General features: G+C 39.4%; 1 protein-coding gene across 1 annotated transcript in view; it reads left to right on the top strand.

Annotated features, from left to right (window-relative positions):
- Positions 1–17,047, top strand: part of ARFGEF2 (ADP ribosylation factor guanine nucleotide exchange factor 2) — an 83,579-nt gene extending 66,532 nt beyond the window's left edge. The window contains exons 31-39 of the mRNA XM_054573627.1: positions 2,240–2,375; positions 3,632–3,770; positions 3,870–3,924; positions 5,541–5,655; positions 8,669–8,799; positions 11,824–11,992; positions 12,981–13,119; positions 15,334–15,451; positions 16,018–17,047. Of these exons, the coding sequence (XP_054429602.1) occupies positions 2,240–2,375; positions 3,632–3,770; positions 3,870–3,924; positions 5,541–5,655; positions 8,669–8,799; positions 11,824–11,992; positions 12,981–13,119; positions 15,334–15,451; positions 16,018–16,194 (1,179 nt within the window). The 3' untranslated portion in view covers positions 16,195–17,047. The remainder of the gene's footprint in view (positions 1–2,239; positions 2,376–3,631; positions 3,771–3,869; positions 3,925–5,540; positions 5,656–8,668; positions 8,800–11,823; positions 11,993–12,980; positions 13,120–15,333; positions 15,452–16,017) is intronic.
- Positions 17,048–19,133: the final 2,086 nt, after the last annotated feature.

The raw sequence follows: 19,133 nt of genomic DNA, 5'->3' as shown, positions 1-19,133 counted from the left end.
GGTAACCACTTTTAACCCCTTCAGATACGCTGTGTGTGTATGTGCATGTGTGTATCAAACACCGTTTTTTTAAAAGTAAAAATGGAATCCCATAACACATACTGTAAACTACTTTTTAACTTAAATGAATGTTTCTCTACAACCATATCTTTTCTTCTACGGCATTTTTAAGGACTGCAAAACATTCCTATCTATGGACCTTCCATAGTCCATGGAAAATTGCTTCAATTTTTCTGTCTTCAGACAGCACTGAAATAAACTTTCTTTTTAATGTTTAAGTGCAGCTGTACTTTTACTTACTACTTGTTTTATTTAGAAGTGGCCTGTCAGGTTTTGGGCTTGCACATTACTGAGGCTTTTGATACACATTTCTAAGTTGACCTCCAAATACCCTTGTAGCAGTTCACATTTCTGCCAGAAGTGCATGGAGTTTCCGGTTCCCCATATGCCCTCCAGCTCTTCATGGTTTAATTTATTTAATCATTAATTTGATAGGCCAAAATAGCACATTACAAAAATTAAGTTGCTAGGAAGGTTGCATGTTTTCCTCCATTTCCTTGATCGTATGTGTTGCTCTGTAAATTGCCTTTCAATATCCTTAGCCCATCTATTGGGTTATTCAGCTTTTTCCTATTGATTTATGAGTTCTTTATTATAAAAATAAGATAGCATATCCTCACATAAATTTCAGATGATTTTGCCCAGTTTGTTTTCTCATTTCCTTTTTGGAAAATTTTCGCTTTTAAGTAACCAAATCTGTCAGTTTTTCCCATCTTGGTTTCCACTATTTTGGAATCATGCTTAGCAGTCCTTCCTTTTCTCACGATTATATAAATCTCTCTATGTATTTCTTTTGGTAATTGTATAGTATCATTTTCTATCTTTTAGCTTCATTGAGATATAATTTACACACAGCACTGTATAAGTTTAAGGTGTATAGTACAGTGACTTGATTTAACATATATTTTGAAATGATTACCAAAATCAGTTTAGTTAAGATCCGTCATCTCATATGGATACAAAAAAAGAAAAAGATTTCTTGTTAATGGGTTTTAGGATCCATTCTCTCAGCAGCTTTCAAATATGTCACACAGCATTGTTACGTACAGCGCTCACGTTGTATGTTATATCCCCAGTGCTTATTTTCTCCCAGCTGGAAGTTCGTACCTTTTGACCCCCTTTATTGATTCCTCCACTCCCACCCATCACCTCTGGTAACCACAACTCTGATCTCTTTTTGTATGAGTTTGGTTGTTTGGATTTTTTTCAAAGATTCCATGTAATGGTGAGACTATACAGTATTTGTCTTTGTCTGGCTTATTTCTTAAGATAATGCCCTCAAGGTCCATTCATGTGGTTACAAATGGCAGGATTTATTTCTTTGTTGTGGCTGAATAGTATCCCATTGTGCATATATGCCACCGTTCACCTGATGATGGACACTTAGCTTGTTTCTGTGTCTTGGCTTTTGTTGATAATAATGCTACAAACATGAGGGTGTAGATAGTTCTTCAACGTAGTGTTTTTGTTTTTTTCAGACATGCACCCAGAAGTAGAGTTTATTGGATCATATGGTAGTTCTATTTTTAATTTTTTGAGGACCTTCCATACCGTTCTATAGTGGCTGTACCAGTTTACAGTCCCACTACGAGTGCACAAGCATTCCCTTTTCTCCACGCCCTTGCCAGCATTTATCTCTTGTCTTTTTAATGAATGCCATCCTAACAGCTATGAGGAGATGCCGCACTGTTGTTTTGATTTGCATTCCCTTCATGATTAGTGATGTTAAGTACCTTGTCAACTGAATGTTGGCCATTTGTCTATCCTCTTTGGATGATACCTATTCATTCATTTTTAATATTTAAATTTTTGATGTATGGGTATTTAGTATAACCTCATATTCATTTTCTCCAATTCATTGAAACATTTTATAAGTAATATTTTGAATAACTGTTTAATATTCTGTCATATGATATACTCAATTTAATTACCACATTGCTAGGCATTAGTTTGTACCTGTGTTTACAGTATATAAATACCAGTGTGGTAAACATGACCTTCATCCACAAATCTTTGATTATTTTCTTAGGGTTCATTCCTGGAAGTAGTGTTCCTGCATCCGTGGATGTGAATGTTTATGACTTTTGATACATACTGCCAAATTGCTTTCCAGAACAGTTTGCCAATGGTGTATGGGAGAGAGTGGCTTTTAAACATTATCTTTTTACTGTTTTTCCAGAAATCTGAGTGGATGACAACAACTTGCAATCACGCACTTTATGCTATTTGTGATGTATTTACCCAGTTTTATGAAGCTTTGAATGAAGTTCTTCTTTCTGATATATTTGCACAGTTGCAGTGGTGTGTAAAACAAGGTACTCTGTGTCTCTAGGCATCATTTATCTTGACATAGTCCTTCATGAGAGATTAGTTTTTTCCATATACTTTAGCATGGATATAATGCCAAGGAGTACAATATATCATTTACTTGGTGAAAATTACTTAGGTTGGTGAACACAAAATACAGTGTACAGATGATGTGTTGTGGAATTGTGCACCCGAAACTTGTATAATTTTGTTAACCACTGTCACCTGATAAATTCAGTAAAAAGGAAAAAAATAATTGATGAAAATTTATATTTTTACAATGTAATTAGAACATAAAAACAATCTCCCAACGAAGTCAGTTTATAAAATATTTCTCGAAGGTGGGATGTAGTTTATACTGTTCTTTCAAACTTTTGTATGCTTGAAATTTTCTATAGTAAATTGTTTTTAAAATGTACTATGGGCCCTGGCTGGGTGGCTCAGTTGGTTGGAGTGTTGTCCTCGTACACCAAAAAGTTGCAAGTTTGATACACAGTCAGGGCACATACTTAGGTTGCGGGTTCAGTCCCTGGTTGGAGCATGTAAGGGAGGCAATCCATTGATGTTTCTTTCTCACATCATTGTCTGTCTGTCTGTCCCTCCCTCTCTTCCCCACTCCCTCTCTCTTTCTCCCTATTCCTCTCTCTAAAGTCAATAAAACATACCCTTAGGTGAAGATTTTTTTTTTAAACAATGTACTGTGGGAATCAACATCAATTAGCTTCATCAATGGACATTTTTTGTTTGAGGACTTAGGTGTTTATTTTAGTGTGTGTTAGGAAACATACCCATGTAGCACAGTAAACGTGGATGCCATAGATAGCTTTGGCTTATCAGGATGAGGATTAATTTAGATAAGTTTTTCAAAAAAATGACTCAGTTTTAAAATACTGAATGATAAAACAGTTGATACCGATATGGCAAAAATTGAGAAAGTAGAGTTTGAGTGACTAAATTTTTAGAAACACTGTTCAGATACCTTCCATCTTCCTTTACCATTTCTCATACAAGAAGCCAGTTAATGAGGTAGCAAAGTGTTGACCTTCTTCTGGTCTCTAGCAGTAGAGCTATGATAAATAATTTCTCCTCTTTATAGCCTACTTGAACCATAAAAATTTTAATACCATCTGTAGCAGTGCTTCATTAATTAGCCTACAAACCCACCAGTGGCCTAGTCTCCACCTCACAGTATGAAGCATCAGAGATCTGGTGGGAATCAAAACTGCAGTTAAAATTTAATGATAGATATTGTTTTATCTCGCAGATAATGAGCAGCTGGCGCGATCAGGTACAAACTGCTTAGAAAACTTAGTAATATCCAATGGAGAAAAATTCAGCCCTGATGTCTGGGATAGAACATGCAATTGTATGATGGATATTTTCAAAACAACTATCCCACATGTGTAAGTGTTATTATTATTTGTTCCTATGTTCAGTGAGTATCTTGAAGCTCTGGGCTGCCTTTCACTGTGATCATTTTCCTTTTCTTGCATTTTCTCAAGTCTGCTGACATGGAGGCCTGCAGGAATGGAGGAGGATTCATCAGAAAAACACTTGGTAAGATTTTTCTGTTGGTTCTCTTTTCTCTGGCCTCATTTTATATTTAAAAAAAAGTAAGCAGCCCACAGACTTTATGCTTTCCTGATGGAAACTAAGTAAAAAAGGTTGTAAGATCTAAAAACCATATATGTTTATTGGCACATTTTTTTAGAAAGTACAGGAAAGTATGGGTTGGCCAAAAAGTCCGTGTGGTTTTTTCTGTAAAATAAAGGACACGTTTTTCATTTCCACCAACAACTTTATTCATTCGGATATTCTGAGTATGTCGGCTGTCTCTCAGTTTGATTGCTGTCAACCTCACCTGGTCTGTCCGACCACGGAGCTTTGTCCAGTGAGAAATCTCCAGCACAAAAATTTACAAACCACTTTTGACATTTCCGATCAGTCACAGCACCGTCTCCATGCACTGCACACATCTTGTTTTGCAGTTTAGTTGTGTTTTTACCTTCCTTGAAATAATAAAGCATAATATGCCAAAAACGTTGTGTATTTTATTTTCATCTTCAATATAAAATTGCTGCACAAAAATTCATCAATTTGGTAAGTTTTTTTAAATGCAGCCTGATATGACAACTGTCACAATACAATCTAACAAAATTTTTTCCAATTAAGTTAAAGACAAACACTTCTAGAGCCATCTAATGGGAAAACTTTTTGACCAACCCGATATTAAGAAAATAAGTCACCTCAATAAAAACCACAAAGCATTTCTAGTTATATTCTCTAAGAACAGCCTTTTCAGTAGCTGCACATTATTATAATTTATTTAGTGAAATCCCCCTTGTTGAACAGTTCCTTTCTGGTGCCTCACTGTTATGAATAACACTTCAGGTGTAATTATCTTTATTTATCCTTCTAAATAAAGAGTGCTTCCCTCTCTACCAGTGAAATAGTAGTTGTGTTTTGTGTGAAGCCACATAAAGTTCTAATTCAAGACTCACTTCAAAATACTTTGGTTTACATGGGTGTTTGTAATATTAACTTCTATTCCCAAATAACAAAAAGGGCATTAGATTTCAAAAGGCATTTGGGATATAACAACTTAACCATAAAGCCCATTACTTAAACATTTTCTGGTGGGATTTTTTTTGTTTGTTTTTTCCCCTTATTATGTTATTTTTTAATTTTTTCAATTATAGTTGACAGTATTGTATTAGTTTCAGGTATACAGCATAGCGGTTGCACATTTATATAACCTACAAAGTGACTCCCCCCGTAAGTCTAGTACCCCCTTGACATCATACATAGCTATTGAACTCTTTCTGTTGCCAACTTAGAAGAAAAGCTAGTTGTCATACTAGTTTATTTTTTAACTTGATCTCATTAAAAATTGGTCATGCTCATTGTTAAATCACATGTCAAGAAATGTCCTCTAAATTGGAATAAGAAAATGTGAAGTGTTAATGGAGGGAAGAAATAATTGAAGTTTGTAATCTCTCCTGTGCATCCCCTGAGAAGTGCCACATTAAGCATGCAGTGCAATTGTACTTCAAGCTGAGCAAAACACACAAATTCAAGTGGGGCCCTAGTGTTAAAACAGGCACTGCTCTGCCCGGGTATTGAATTGTAGATGAAGAGGAGCGAAGTTGTATTTCTCTCTGGTTTATTTTTAGGATGTGGATCTGGACCTCCAGTCTCTAAGCAGCATGGATAAAAACGCCTCTGAGAGAGGCCAGAGCCAGCTCTCCAACCCCACCGACGAGAGCTGGAAGGGTAGACCATATGCAAGTAAGGCCACTTTTTTTATTGTTCTTATTGACTTCAGAGAGGCAATACCCATGGTTCAAATATTCAGAAGGCACAGAAGAGGAAACATGATGAGCCTTTCTTCTACACCGTGCCCGAGTCTGCCCGTTCCCTCCCTGTCTGGCCGCCAGTGTCACTAGTTTCTTACGTCCCTTTCCAGAGACATTAGTTTATATGCAAGAAGTATATATTCGTATACCCACAAATATATATATGTGTGTGTGTGTGTATAAAATATGAATTATTTTCGCCTTTTTATGCAATTGTAGAATACTGTGCATTATTTTTTTCACTTAATATATCTTAGAGCTCATTCAAAATCCATACCCAGAGAAAGACCTTTCACATCCTTCTATACTATTGTATATTATTCCAGGCTATAGGTGTGCTGTTATTTGCTTAATTAGGTCCATAGTAATGGACATTTATATTATTCTGCCTTTTTTTCTGTTACAATCAATATTTCACTGATCACCTAACACGTGTAATTTGTAAATTTATCTGTACAATAAATTCCTAGTAATAGGATTGCTGAGTCAACAGATGAAAAGTACATTTGCCATTTTGACAGATAATTTCAGGTTGCTGCTCATCAAGGTTAAACCCGTTTACATGATCTTTGGGAATGCCTAGGTGATAATTTGGTATATTTGGGGTCATTTTAATGTGCAGTTGTCTAATAATGAGAGACACTAAGCCATTTTTGATGTATTTAAAAACCAGTTCTATTTTTTTTTCTAAGAACTATCTGTTCATAATCTTTGCTCCATTTGTATTGATTGTTACCCTTTTTTAATTTGGATATTCTGAGTATGTCGGCTGTCTCTCAGTTTGATTGCTGTCAACTTCAACTGGTCTGGGGGAGCTCTTTGTGTCTTAGAGATCCCTGTCCTGGATACTAGTTTCAAATTACTTTTATCAGCTTGTGTCTTAATGTTGCTTATGGTATTTCTGTTATCTGTCAAAAAAAAAAAACACTAGGTTAACAGCCCTGGCTGGTATGGCTCAGTTGGTTGGAACATTATCCTGCAACTGAAAGGTTGCAGGATTGATTCCCAGTCAGGGCATGGGGCACATACCTAGGTTGTGGGTTCAATCTCTGGTCTGGGGATGTATGATTCCCGATTCAGATGCAGTCTGGACATGTAGATCCCAGTCCTGGGAGGCAGTCAGTCAGTGTTTCTCTCTCATATCAATGTTTCCTTCTCTCCCTTCCTATCTGTTGAAAAGCAATGGGAAAAAAAAATCTCCTTCGGTGAAGATTTAAAAAAAAAAAAAAAAAAGTTTGCCAGTTGCTATGAACCAAGCACTGTACAATGCATTTCTTGTGTGTGACACCTCTTGTCATCCTTATGCTGCCCTCTGAGGTGGTACGATTTTACATTTGAGTGGCCTAGGGCTTAAACTGATGGCATGACCTATGGTACGTAGGAGAGGTGTGACTCAGGCTCAGTTTGGCTGATTGAGAGATTAGAACTGTTCTGAGTCTGCTCTTTTTAAAGTTGTGGGCCCACCGTTTTTCTTAGTAACAGAACCTCGCTCTTCTCAACATGCCAGGCTGCAGGCGTTAACATTGCCATTAACTTCAGAAGCAGCACATTAGACAAAGCCATGTGTGTTCATTATCTTCTGAAGGCATAAAAACTAATCCCCCTTGAAGTCCATTAAAAAGGCACAATGCGGGAGACTGGCACTGCCCTGTAACTGCAGTTGCGTCACGGATCCAGTTTCCCGCCAGCATCCGTGAGTGCATGAGCTCTGTTGCCTCGCCAGCTCTAGTTAGAGGGCTGGCCAGTGTGTAGGGAGCAAGCGCAGAACCACTCTCAGTGCAGCAGAACGTCTGTCCTCTGAGGGACGCCTGGGACTGGAGACCCCTGCCCTCCCGCCAGGGACCAGCGTCTGTCTCTCCCGGTTTCCTGTCTCATCCTCCCCTCTGGGCTTCAACCCAGTGAGTGGAGCAGCGTGCGGAATCTCTTACACAGCTTGTATTCTTTTCTCTCCTTGTTTTTATTTTTGGTCCAAGAGGGCATAACTGAATTGGTGTAAGTTAGAACATTGCAAGTCCACTGTATTCTTCTTTGATTAAAGGGAATTCTGCTTGGGGATCTTATATAATTTCATAGCAACTTTCAAAAACTTGACGATGACCCATCTTCCTTGTTTGCCATCACTAAACACTTCACTTAATGTTTTTCATATTCTGATTCTGTAACAATAAGTTGAATGAGAAATCTCTACTATCACTACAGCGCAATCAGCCAACACCTATGAAGTGTCTGCCATGGGCTGCCCCTTAGTCCAGGGGTTGAAAAGAAAGGATAGATGCAAAACTAGTTACAGTCTAGTCAGTTGGCAGAAATCACACCAATAATTTGAACAAAGAAAATTCTACATAAAAAATTGTTAATCCGTCAAAGATGGCCAGCCCGTAGGAGTAGAAGAGGATGTGTAAGTTTTCCTGCTGCATCCAAAGCAGTCCTGCCTCCAAGGCAGACAGGAGGTGATCCAGAACTAAGGACTGAATGAGCCCTGCCCATCAAGACTGAGACTCAGACCTGTCTGGAGAGTCTGGCCACTGCAGGAGCCTATGGCCTGTGGGGGGCGCAGTCCCGAGCTTCTCTGTAGCAGTGGCCCATCGGGTGCCTGGAGGGTGCTGGGTTTCCATAGGTGACTCCTCTCCTTCAGACCTCTGCTCAAATATCAATATTTCAAGAGACCTTTCCTAATCATATTGTTTAAACTTGCAACCCCACCCTGAGACTATCCCTGCCTTATCCCACCCCTACCTTATGTCTGCATCATTCAAATACTCTATCCTACACTTAAATATTGTATGTGTTGTCTTTCTCTGCCATGGGAGCTTACTCATTTTTGTCCAGCTTATTCATTGTTCGGCCACAGCATCAAGAACCATGCCTGCACCTAGTAGTCCAGGGAATATTTATCCAAAACTGGCTGAATCATTATTAGGGTTAATCTTTATCATCTAATATAGATCAGAAACTGTTTGCCAGCCTCCTCATCAAGTGTGTGGTCCAGCTGGAATTGATACAGACCATTGACAACATCGTGTTCTACCCTGCAACGAGCAAAAAGGAAGATGCGGAGCACATGGTCGCTGCCCAGGTAAGAAGAGCAGGCCTGGAGAAGGGTGCCCCAGTGGCGGGGAGGCGGCGGGGGTGCCGTGGGCTGGGGCCGGCTGGTCTGTCCTGCTCGTCTCTTCCCAGCCCTGTGTTGCCCATCATGCTGGTAGCTTGAAATTGGCCGTGATGGGAGTATTTATACCCTAGAAATCAGCAAACACTAAAAATCAGGTCTGCTTTTTTTTTTAATTCCCCAGAGAGCCAGCTTACCAGCATACCACTGTTCAGATGCCATCCCCTTTCCTTGAATGTCATCAGTCATGGGGACTGTTCCTCATAATTGGTGTATAATTTAACTATCAATAACTGAGAGGGAAATATGTGTGGATAACAATACTAGTTTTTCCTTGAGGGAGTTCACTTTTTGTTTTGTATATATAATCTATATACATGGTATTCTTGGAAATAAAGGGTAAGTGTCCAAAATATGGATGATAACCTTACACCGTGGGGTACAAATTTAGGTGCCTCGAGCTAGCAGTTCCTGTGGGAGCGCAAGGCAGGCTGGGTGGGACTGTGACAGAGCTCCAGACCAGTCGGAACTGGAGCCACCCCCAGCTTTGGGGAAGGAGGATGTCAATTCGGAACAGTCTTTCAGTTTTCAAGAGGAACCAGAATCAAGACTTTTTCATATAGGAAATCACCCTTTTAAGCGCTGTAATTACTGATGAACAAAACACATCTGGGGGCTAGATCCAGTCCAAAGGCTTTTTAAATTTTTTTTTATTTTTAAGTGTATAATTCAGTGGTTTTAGTATTTTCAGAAAGTTATGCAAACATCACAGCTTTCTAATTACAGAGTACTTTTTGCACTTCAAAAGGGAACACCCTAACCATTAACAGTCACTTCCCATTCCCTCCTGGCTACAGCCCTTGACAACAACAAATCAAATCTACTTTCTGCCTGTCTGTGCAGTATTTGCCTAATCTGGATATTTCATGTTAATGGAATCATATAATAAGTGAGCTTTGATGTCTGGCTTCTTTAACTTAGTATAATATTTTCCAGTTTCATCTATATTGTAACCTGTGTCAGTACTTCATTATTTTTATATATGACTAAATAATATTCCATTGCATGGCTATACCACATTTTAAGTTTATCCATTCATCATTTTGTGGACATTTGGGCTGTTTGCATTGTCTGACTATTATGAATAATTCTGCTATGAACATTTGTATGTGGGTTTTCATGTAGATGTATGTTCTTAATTCTACTGAGTATATATCTAGGAGAGGAACTCCTAGATCGTATGGTAACTCTGTTTACCCTTTTGAGAAGTTAATTGATGGACTGTTTCCAAAGCAGCTGCACTATTTTACATTCCCATCAGTAGAGTGTGGAGGTTTCAGTTTCTTCACATCCTCACTAATGGTGGTTACTGTCTTTTTAAAAAATTATTATAGTCATGCCAGTGGGTGTGTGAAGTGGTGTCATTGTGGTCTTGATTTTTTGTTTTCCTGATGCCTGATGATATTGAGCATCTTCTGTGCTTCTTGGCCATTTCTATACCTCTGGAGAAATGTTCGTTCAAATCTTCGCCCACTTTTAAATTGGGTTATTTATCTTTTTATTGCTGAATTGCTGAATTGTAAGAGTTCTTATATATTCTGGATACTGGGCCCTTATCAGACATATGTTTGCAACTGTTTTCTCCCGTTCTGTGCAGTGTCTTTTCAGTTTCTTGATGGTGTCCTTTGAAGCACAAAAGTTTTTAATTTGTTAATTAAAAGTTCAACACTATTTTTCTTTAGGCACTTATACGTTTAGTGTTAGAGCTGATAAAACATTGCCTAATTCAAGGTCACAAAGGTTTACGTCTGTGTTTTCTCTTAAGAGATGTACCATTTTAGACCTTATATTTAGGTCTTTGACCCATTTTTGAGTTCATTTTCCTATATAAGGGGAGTTAGGGGTTTACCTCTATTTTTTTGGCGTGGATATCCAGTTGTCCCAGCACCATTTGTTATACTGTTTTTCCCCAATGAATTATTCTGGCACCAATGTTATTTCTGTACTCTCAGTTCTGTTTCATGGATCTGTATGTCTGTCTTTATGCCAGTTTATCACACTTGTCCTGATTACTGCAGCTTTTTATTAATTTTTGAATTTGGGAAATACGAGTCTTCCAGCCTCATGGACCTTTTTAAAAAAATTTTTTATAAGAGTTTATTTGAGCAAAACTGATGATATTACTAGGAAACAAGATCTCAAGTGCTCCTTTTTTTTTTCTCAAGATATTTGGCTTCTCTTTGTCACTTAAATTTACATACGAATTTTAAGATCAGCTTGTCAATTTCTGCAAAGAAGTCAGCTGGGATTTTGATAAGGACTATGTTGACGCTATAGATCAATTTGGAGAGTATTGCAAACTCTGCTCTTTTTGTCCTTTTGTAAGTCTGGCTCATGAGGAGGGTGGGCCCCATTCCTAGAGGGCTCAAGAAGTGTAAAATCCCTGATTTAGGTCTCGCATTTTAGGCAACATGTACCATTAAAAAATTTCAGCATTTCATGCATGTCCTTATGAGTTTTTTTTCCTTCACATTTGAAAACACTGTTGTTGAACTTAAATTCATCGGCCACCTGATGAAGCTCAAGATTCCAGTTGGGGTTTGCTTAATAATTTCTATCTTTCAGTGAGTGTGTTTCGAGACCTAAACCTTCTATCATAATATTACTGTTTGATTTTGTCATTTTCCCATTTCTTTATAAAATAAAGAGGACAATGCAGTTTCGTAGTGAAATAATCGGAGAAATACACACTTCTTTCCATCCCGTGAAGGCAGTACTGACAAAACTGAAACTTCGTCCAGCAAAGTCCAGCATCATGCAAGAGCTCAGTGTATTCTCTCACCAGCCAAAGAGCAGAGTCTAAATGGAAAATAATTCAGAGTGCTGAGAAATGAGGTCTATTTTACACATGGGGTGACTTTTTGGAGAGTTGTAACTGCAATGTCCAAAATCCATCCATCTTCTTTACTTAGCTCTCTATCCTCCCCCCTCTAGCAAGACACGCTGGATGCAGACATCCACATAGAGACGGAGGATCGGGGCATGTATAAGTGCATGTCTTCCCAGCACCTCTTCAAGCTGTTGGACTGCTTGCAGGAGTCCCATTCATTCTCGAAAGCCTTCAATTCCAACTACGAGCAGCGGACTGTCCTGTGGCGAGCAGGTAAGAACGCTGCAGAACAGACGGGGCCACAGAGGTCATCGTCCTGAAGCCCGAAAGCCTTTGGGAGAGTGCTGATACTGTTTAAGTGTAGCTGGAATAACTTACCCACTGTTTTCACACGTGGGGGAAGAAGAAAGGAAATGCGAGGTAGCTTTTATCCCACTGCCAGGAACATTGCCTGGCACTCCCGATTCTCAGTAAGTTTTTGATGGAAAAACAAATTTTAAGTTAGAGAAATGAATTGACATATGAAGTCAAAAAATTTTACATTCAAGTTATGTAGTTAGAGGTGATGATACAATAAGTGTGGTAGTTTAGGAGAAACAGAAAGCATCCATACATTTTTCTGAAGCTTTTAGGCATTTTCTCTCTTCCCCACCTCCAAAAATATATATACAAATCCTGGCCAGGGTGATGGAGGGAGGCTAGTTTTTTGAGCTTTACACAAAAGTGATATGTATTTTCTGTATTGTTACAATTACTTTAATTTTATCCCCAAATGCCTATTTTAACCTACAGTTTTTAAATCTCATTTTTCTCTGTGACTTTAAAATATGTAGATATTTTATGCCTTGGGCTATAATAAGGTCTTGCCTGTGACAGCCTATGACTGGTTTACACATCTCTGTGTTTGCTTGGTACTGCTTTGTTTAAGAAAATGTGTGTTCTTTTGTGTCCTTTGTGGAGGGGAAAAAAAATCTCACAACAAGCTAGAAGTCTTAAGAACTATTACACTTGACAAGCTGAAGCAAATGGCTTCACCAGCCATTGAGCAGAGGGTACGGGGAGAAGAGTTGGGGCAGTGAGGATGGGGTGCGTCTTACGCTGAGGGTGAGCCGTCTGGCTGCCTTTGCCTGGTATCGCAGTTGAGCTGTATTAAGAATGTGAGCTGTTTATTTTTTTTTAAAGTAACTAGATTAGGTTCCCAGATGATTTTTCAGCATTAACCTAGAAATGTACATCATTTCAGTGACTCTCTAATCTCCAGGTTTTAAGGGCAAGTCTAAACCCAATCTTCTAAAACAAGAAACCAGCAGCCTGGCCTGTTGTCTGAGGATCCTGTTTCGAATGTATGTTGATGAGAACCGCAGGGATTCCTGGGAAGAAATACAGCAGCGACTTTTAAAGTAAGAAAATTGGTTGCCAATTAAATTTCTTATCTGTAATACATCACAACAGTACTGTGAATTGAAAAATGTAGGAGTGAAGTACCTACACTCTGATGTCCTCTTAAACTGTTTTCCTTTGTGTTTTTTCCTTCTCTTCGGTGACTTTTCTTTTTTCCTATTTTTTAAAATTTTTTACTGATTTAATTACAAAATTTAATAAAATACATCTCAATGCTTAATTCATTAAAATATGACATAATTTTATTTTTTTGGTTGGCGGGGAGAGAGAGAGAGAAACAGAAATTTGTTGTTCCACTTATTTTATTTATGCACCCATTGGATGCTGCTTGTATGTGCCCCAACTGGGGATCAAACCCTTACAACCTTGGCGCATCATGATGATGCTCTAACCAACTGAGCTACCTGGCCAGGTCCTTTTTGGTGACTTCTCCATTTCATGTTTCTTAATGTCCTGAAGCTGGCAGGGCCTTGTTTCTTTAATTTATAAATTTCTTAGGGTACAGAAACATGAGCAGTGAAAAGTGCTCTGAACTCAGAGTCAACAGGCCTGGAATGAAAGCCTTGCCAGGTTCTCTTTCAAGCCCTCAGTCCTAACATCCCATCTTTTTTTTTCTTTCCAAGAGGAACGTATTAGGATCATACGGATACCAGGATGCATTTGCTTTGATTATGGGGAGACAGTGGGATGCCATTGAGAGACCCCCAGACAGAGAAGTAGATTTTTGCCACCCAGCTTCTTGGGCAGCTGTGAGAAAGATGCTGCATCTGAGCCTCCATTTACACCTTTAAGATTTAGAAACAGTAACACTCACTGCTGCTCCTGTGCACCTGTGTGATAAGACTCACTCTGCAGCACTGCTGGTGGGGAGTGTATTGTCAGAGTCTTTCCGGAAATCAGGTGGCACTACGTATCAGGAGCCTAGAAATGTTCAGTGTCTTTTGAGTCGGTAATTCCACTGTTACGTAATTTATTTAAGGAACTATCTTAAAAAATAGGAACCAGGATTCCTACACATAATATTAATTGCTGACTTTCTTAAAAAGAGAAAAAATTTAAAACAGATTAACTGAAATTAATTTACAGTAAAACCTATGATAGAATACTATTGTGCAGCCATTAAAGATTAAGGTTTTCACATTGTGGGGTGTGGCTAAGGGAGCCAAATCAGGACAACTGTAATAGCATAATCAATAAAATATAATTTTAAAAAATTCGGGTTTTAAAAAATAATTTTCCTTGATGTGGAAAACAGTAAGTTTTGCCACAAAAACACAGCCTGTAAAACTATGTATATGTATGATTTTCGGCAGTGTTTTCTTTTTTTAATCATAGACAAAAAAGCTGAAAGGAAATATGCCTAACTATTGTTGTGTGTCCCTTAGGATAATGGAATTATGGGTATTTTCCTCCTTTATACTTTTATGCACTTTTCAGCTGTCTTACAATGAGAATATAAGACTAACAAGTCATAAACAAAAAAGAATTAAAGGGGACACCAGTAGCTCATTTCACAGTAAATGAAACCTGAAAGAGAATTACCTATATAGTTGTGGTAAGTTTCTCTAAAGGAGATACATAAATGGGAAATTTGTAGCATAAGATGTTTAAAATGTTAGCAGTTGGCCCTGGCTGGTGTGGCTCAGTGCACTGAGCACCGGCCTGCGAACTGGAGGGAACTGGAGGGTCGGCAGTTATTCCTCATTGGCCAAGCCCAGGTTGGGGGCCAGGTCCACTGTGGGGGCCTGCGGGAGGCAACCCATCAATGTTTCTCTCCTTCTCTTGCTCCCTCCCTTTCCCTCTCCCCAAAAATAAATAAATAAATAAATAAATATATTTTTAAAACCAGTAAATAATAAAATAGTAAGCAGTTGTATATGATATGAGAAGAGAAAGATAGGATATAATTAACTGTGGATAATAAGCTCTGTGCTTTTCAGACTTTGATTGAGCATGGCTATGTGGCAGGTCAGAGCTCAGCTGACATTTAACATACTTAGTTCATTTAATCTTCACAATAGCCCCTTGAGTTTGGTACAATTATTTATCCCCATTTTACAGCTGAGGAAACTGAGGCTCAGCAATTTGCTCAAGATGGTACAGGCAGAGCAGGTGCTCGGTAAATGCGCATTGTGAGAATCAAGTGCTCTCCACTCCAGGGGGATGCGGGGTGTTGACCCTTTGCTCCCTGTGCCCCTCTCTGACTCTTCCAGCGTGTGCAGTGAAGCTCTTGCCTACTTCATCACGGTGAACTCGGAAAGCCACCGGGAGGCCTGGACCAGTCTCCTGCTGTTACTTCTAACAAAAACCCTCAAAATAAATGATGAAAAGGTATAAACTAACTCTGTTGTCTCCACTAGGACATAGGTTTCGGTTGGCTTGTTCCTCAGAGTTCAAGGGAGCTATTTTCTTAAGTCTTCCAAGGATGGCTACATAACCAGCACCGTTCCAGATGCACTGGAGAGAAGTTGGTGCGTTATAGAGCGGATGTCTTGGGTTGCTGGGGCTTTTTCTCTCAAAGAACCGCGGCTGAGGAAGGCTGCCGTGGAAACCAGGCCTGTTGCTGTTGAACAGCCACGGCGGTGTTCGGTGTTCGGCATGGCTGTGTTGGAAGAGGGCTGGGATTGGCCAACACTGGCTTAGCCCTGGAAACTTGCTTTACTAAAACTAAGGTTGACTTTGGTAGCAAGGCTATCCCCCGATAATTTGTGTTTGGAGTTAAATATAAGGAAGTTTTAATTGGCAGATTTTTTGCACCAACTTTCTAATACCAAATAGCAAGAAAAAAATGCCAATATTGCAACAAGTCCCAGGATGAGATGAATACTTTTGAAAAACTATTGCCAAAAAATAGCTCCATGTCTAAATCTCTCTCTATCTTTCTCCCCCATCTCAAGTTCAAAGCACATGCTTCAAAGTACTACCCCTACTTGTGTGAAATTATGCAGTTTGACCTGATTCCTGAGCTTCGAGCAGTTCTGCGGAAGTTCTTCCTACGGATAGGTGTTGTGTTTAAGATATGGATTCCAGAAGAGCCATCACAGGTACCAGGGACCCTGTCACCAATGTGGTAGCCCTGGCCCCTGCGGGCCCCTGCTGCTTCTCTGCAGAACGTCCACCATGCCACCTCTGCCTGGCACGTCTCCTGAAGGGGCAGGTCATCGAAACGAGTCAGCGCCTTGGAGCTCTGAATGGTCTGGACAAAGATGGCCTCTGCGTCGGTCCCATCAGAGTCCCTGACGAGGGCGTGTGGTCCTTCACTAAATGCAGTAGGCGGGGAGTCTGTTTCATCTCTGTCATTCCATTTTACTGCTTGAACTGCCTGTCAGGCCCGCCGTTGCACATGCCACTGTCCTCTTCTAGGAGGTCCCACAACTGCCCGTGAGTGTTTCGTCAGAGGAGGCTGCTCTCCTTGAAAATACTGGACGTGGCTGTATAGGTTCGTGATTGTTAAAGAGTCTGTTAATAAAATTTCTTGTAACGGCTAAGTGCCACCTAAAATATGCTGGGTTTTTGTTGTTTGAGTGTGTTAAAGAAGTTTGAGTGTTTTTGTCAGTTGTGAGTCAGCGGTAGTTAGAGTAGTTTGGGGTAAGGTAGGGGACAAAAGGGTTTTTCTTTTCCCTGTTTTGTTTATGTCTGAGTGATTTTTAAAGTATTTTACAAAAACATATTATTGAAGATTTGATTAAAGGCAGAGTTTAGGAAGTAAGTTAGAAGAGCGAGCTTGCAAGGTTAAAGAAAATGTAGTGCCTCCTGACTCTCCATTTTAGGACCTGGGGGAGAAAAAGTCTACAGGAAAAAGGAAAAAATTTAATGAAGATGATTAGCCTTCCTTGAAGAAAGTATTTGTGGTAGATGGGTATTAAATTAAAATTACCAGAATACATTGTCCATCTCACACCCCCTGAAGTCGTAATATATGACGTAGTAACAAAAAGGAAGTAGTAATTTAATGGAGTTAATTTATATTTGAGTAAGCCTTTTATTTTTACCTCAGAATATTGAGTGCACCCATTGTTACTGTCCCTGCGCTGCACAGCCCCCATCCAAGGGCCCTCGGGGGAGGGACAGTGGCTGTGTGGGGGAAGGGTCTCTCTGTGAGCCTCCTCAGGCACCGTGGTGAGTCAGGCCAGCACAGCTCATCTGTGACCTTGGCAGGAGGTGACATGTGCCCAGTGTTTCTGTTAATTTGAGCTGAGGAGCTGAATTCTTTGGAAGGTTAGATTCTGAGGCCCTTTTTGTGTTAATGATGGTGCAATATTTTTAGCTGCAGAACTGAATAGTGATGCACCTTATGTCAAAGTGGGCGGTACACAAATATCGCCCGAAGCCTGTGAGCAGTATATTTGGAAGCTTAACATATTCTGAGTCCGGGAGGAAACCCACACTTCACTCTGCCCTCATCCTCTGCTCACCTAGAGCAGCAGTCAGCATTAGCAAAAGTGTTACACAGAGTTGTTAAAACGTTCGGACTTCTACCTACGCCCTTTAGTCCTGTCAATTGGGTTGTATTGATGTCAACTCTGGTGCCTTAGAAGTTAGTAAGTTGGGAACCGATCTATAAAATGAGATATTTTTTCTTTATAGAGAAGGATTTCTGGTGCTTTTGTTTACTAAGAAACCAATTTCTTAAATGTTTTTGTTTCTAACGGCCTTGAGAAATGTTTGGTTTGGGCCAGCAGTGTGCTGTCTACTTTTTTCTTTCCCCAAAAGTGTTTTCATTTCTTTACCAAAGAAAAAAAGCAAGTTTATGTTTTTATGTTATTTACATACATTTAGAAGGAGCTATATAAGCAGGGAGGGACCTCGGGAGAGTATTTTACTGTGAATGGAAAATGTTAGCACATTTGACTGACTTGTCTTGAATCCCCTACATCTTGACGCTGCATCACGGAAGCTGCGTCCTAAGACTGACTCCCTGGTACTGGGGTTCGTCCGCACCTCAGCAGGTCAGCCATCCCCATCAACATTTGTACTAAAGGTATAAATGGGAAACACGCATGTTCGTTACATTTTCTGTGCAGCTGCATCCCTGATTGAGATTTTTCCTTTCCTTCTGAGGTTGTCATGTGACATTTTCTTCATCAAAGGTGACTGCAAGACTTTCCCAGTATATTCCCGCCTTCTCTTTAATTTTTGTCTCCTTTTGCAGAGTAAGAAATGTGTAGTGCATTTTGTTACATGGTAAAACATTCAGATTTTTATTTCTTTTTCACTTTGTCTTTTAAATGATTCAATTTTCTGAATGAGCCATTTGAATTGTACCAGCATGGACTTTTGAAAACTGGATGTAAAACCACTTAGGGTAATTTTTCTCGTCGGCAGACGGTGACCTACAGAAGCAATCCCTTACCTCCAGTAATAAGCCATTCAGCCTGAATTCCACTTTGTGAGTAAATCTGTTATATCTCATGATACACGTGGCTCGTGCCCCTCAAACACTAGTGACAGAGGTGTGTGTGACTTGGCAGTTCCACACCAGGACCCCGCTTATTATTAACAAAGTCAAGGGAGAAGAGGGAAGCATTTCCAAGGCCTTATTTCTTTCTCAGAATGCTTTAAGTGTTGAGTGTTGAGTCTATGTGCTGGGTCTCTAGAGAGTTTTTATTTGTTACAATACTGCTGCTCTGAGCAATTTTGTTTTTCTTCATTGTCCTTTGTGGAAATCACCAGCTTTGGTATCTTAACAACAAACAGATGGGAAATGTTATTTCAAATATGCATCTTTAGACTCAAACACACTTTTTCCCTGATACTCCTCACATACAACCAAAGAACATACACTATGGAAATTGTACAATAATATCTGGAGACACAACATTTCCCTCCAACAGGTGACTTTTGTACAAAATGCAAAGAAAAAAAAAAAAAACCCTGAGCTTTTTCTGTTCTTTTGTGATTATGGCTATATATTTGGTAATCTTTAATAGTTATTAAAGGAACCTGTTGACAAATACAAGTATGACCATCTTGTTCAAGTGTTTGTTGTTACGATGCAAATGGATATTGGTTT

This window comes from Pteronotus mesoamericanus, unplaced genomic scaffold (assembly GCF_021234165.1).
Source record: "Pteronotus mesoamericanus isolate MK-2021 breed Mesoamerican mustached bat unplaced genomic scaffold, CSHL_Meso_final contig_25, whole genome shotgun sequence".
NCBI classification, from domain to species: Eukaryota; Metazoa; Chordata; class Mammalia; order Chiroptera; family Mormoopidae; genus Pteronotus; species Pteronotus mesoamericanus.
Note: the sequence above shows the minus strand (reverse complement) of the source record. Positions and strands in the feature narration are given on the sequence as shown.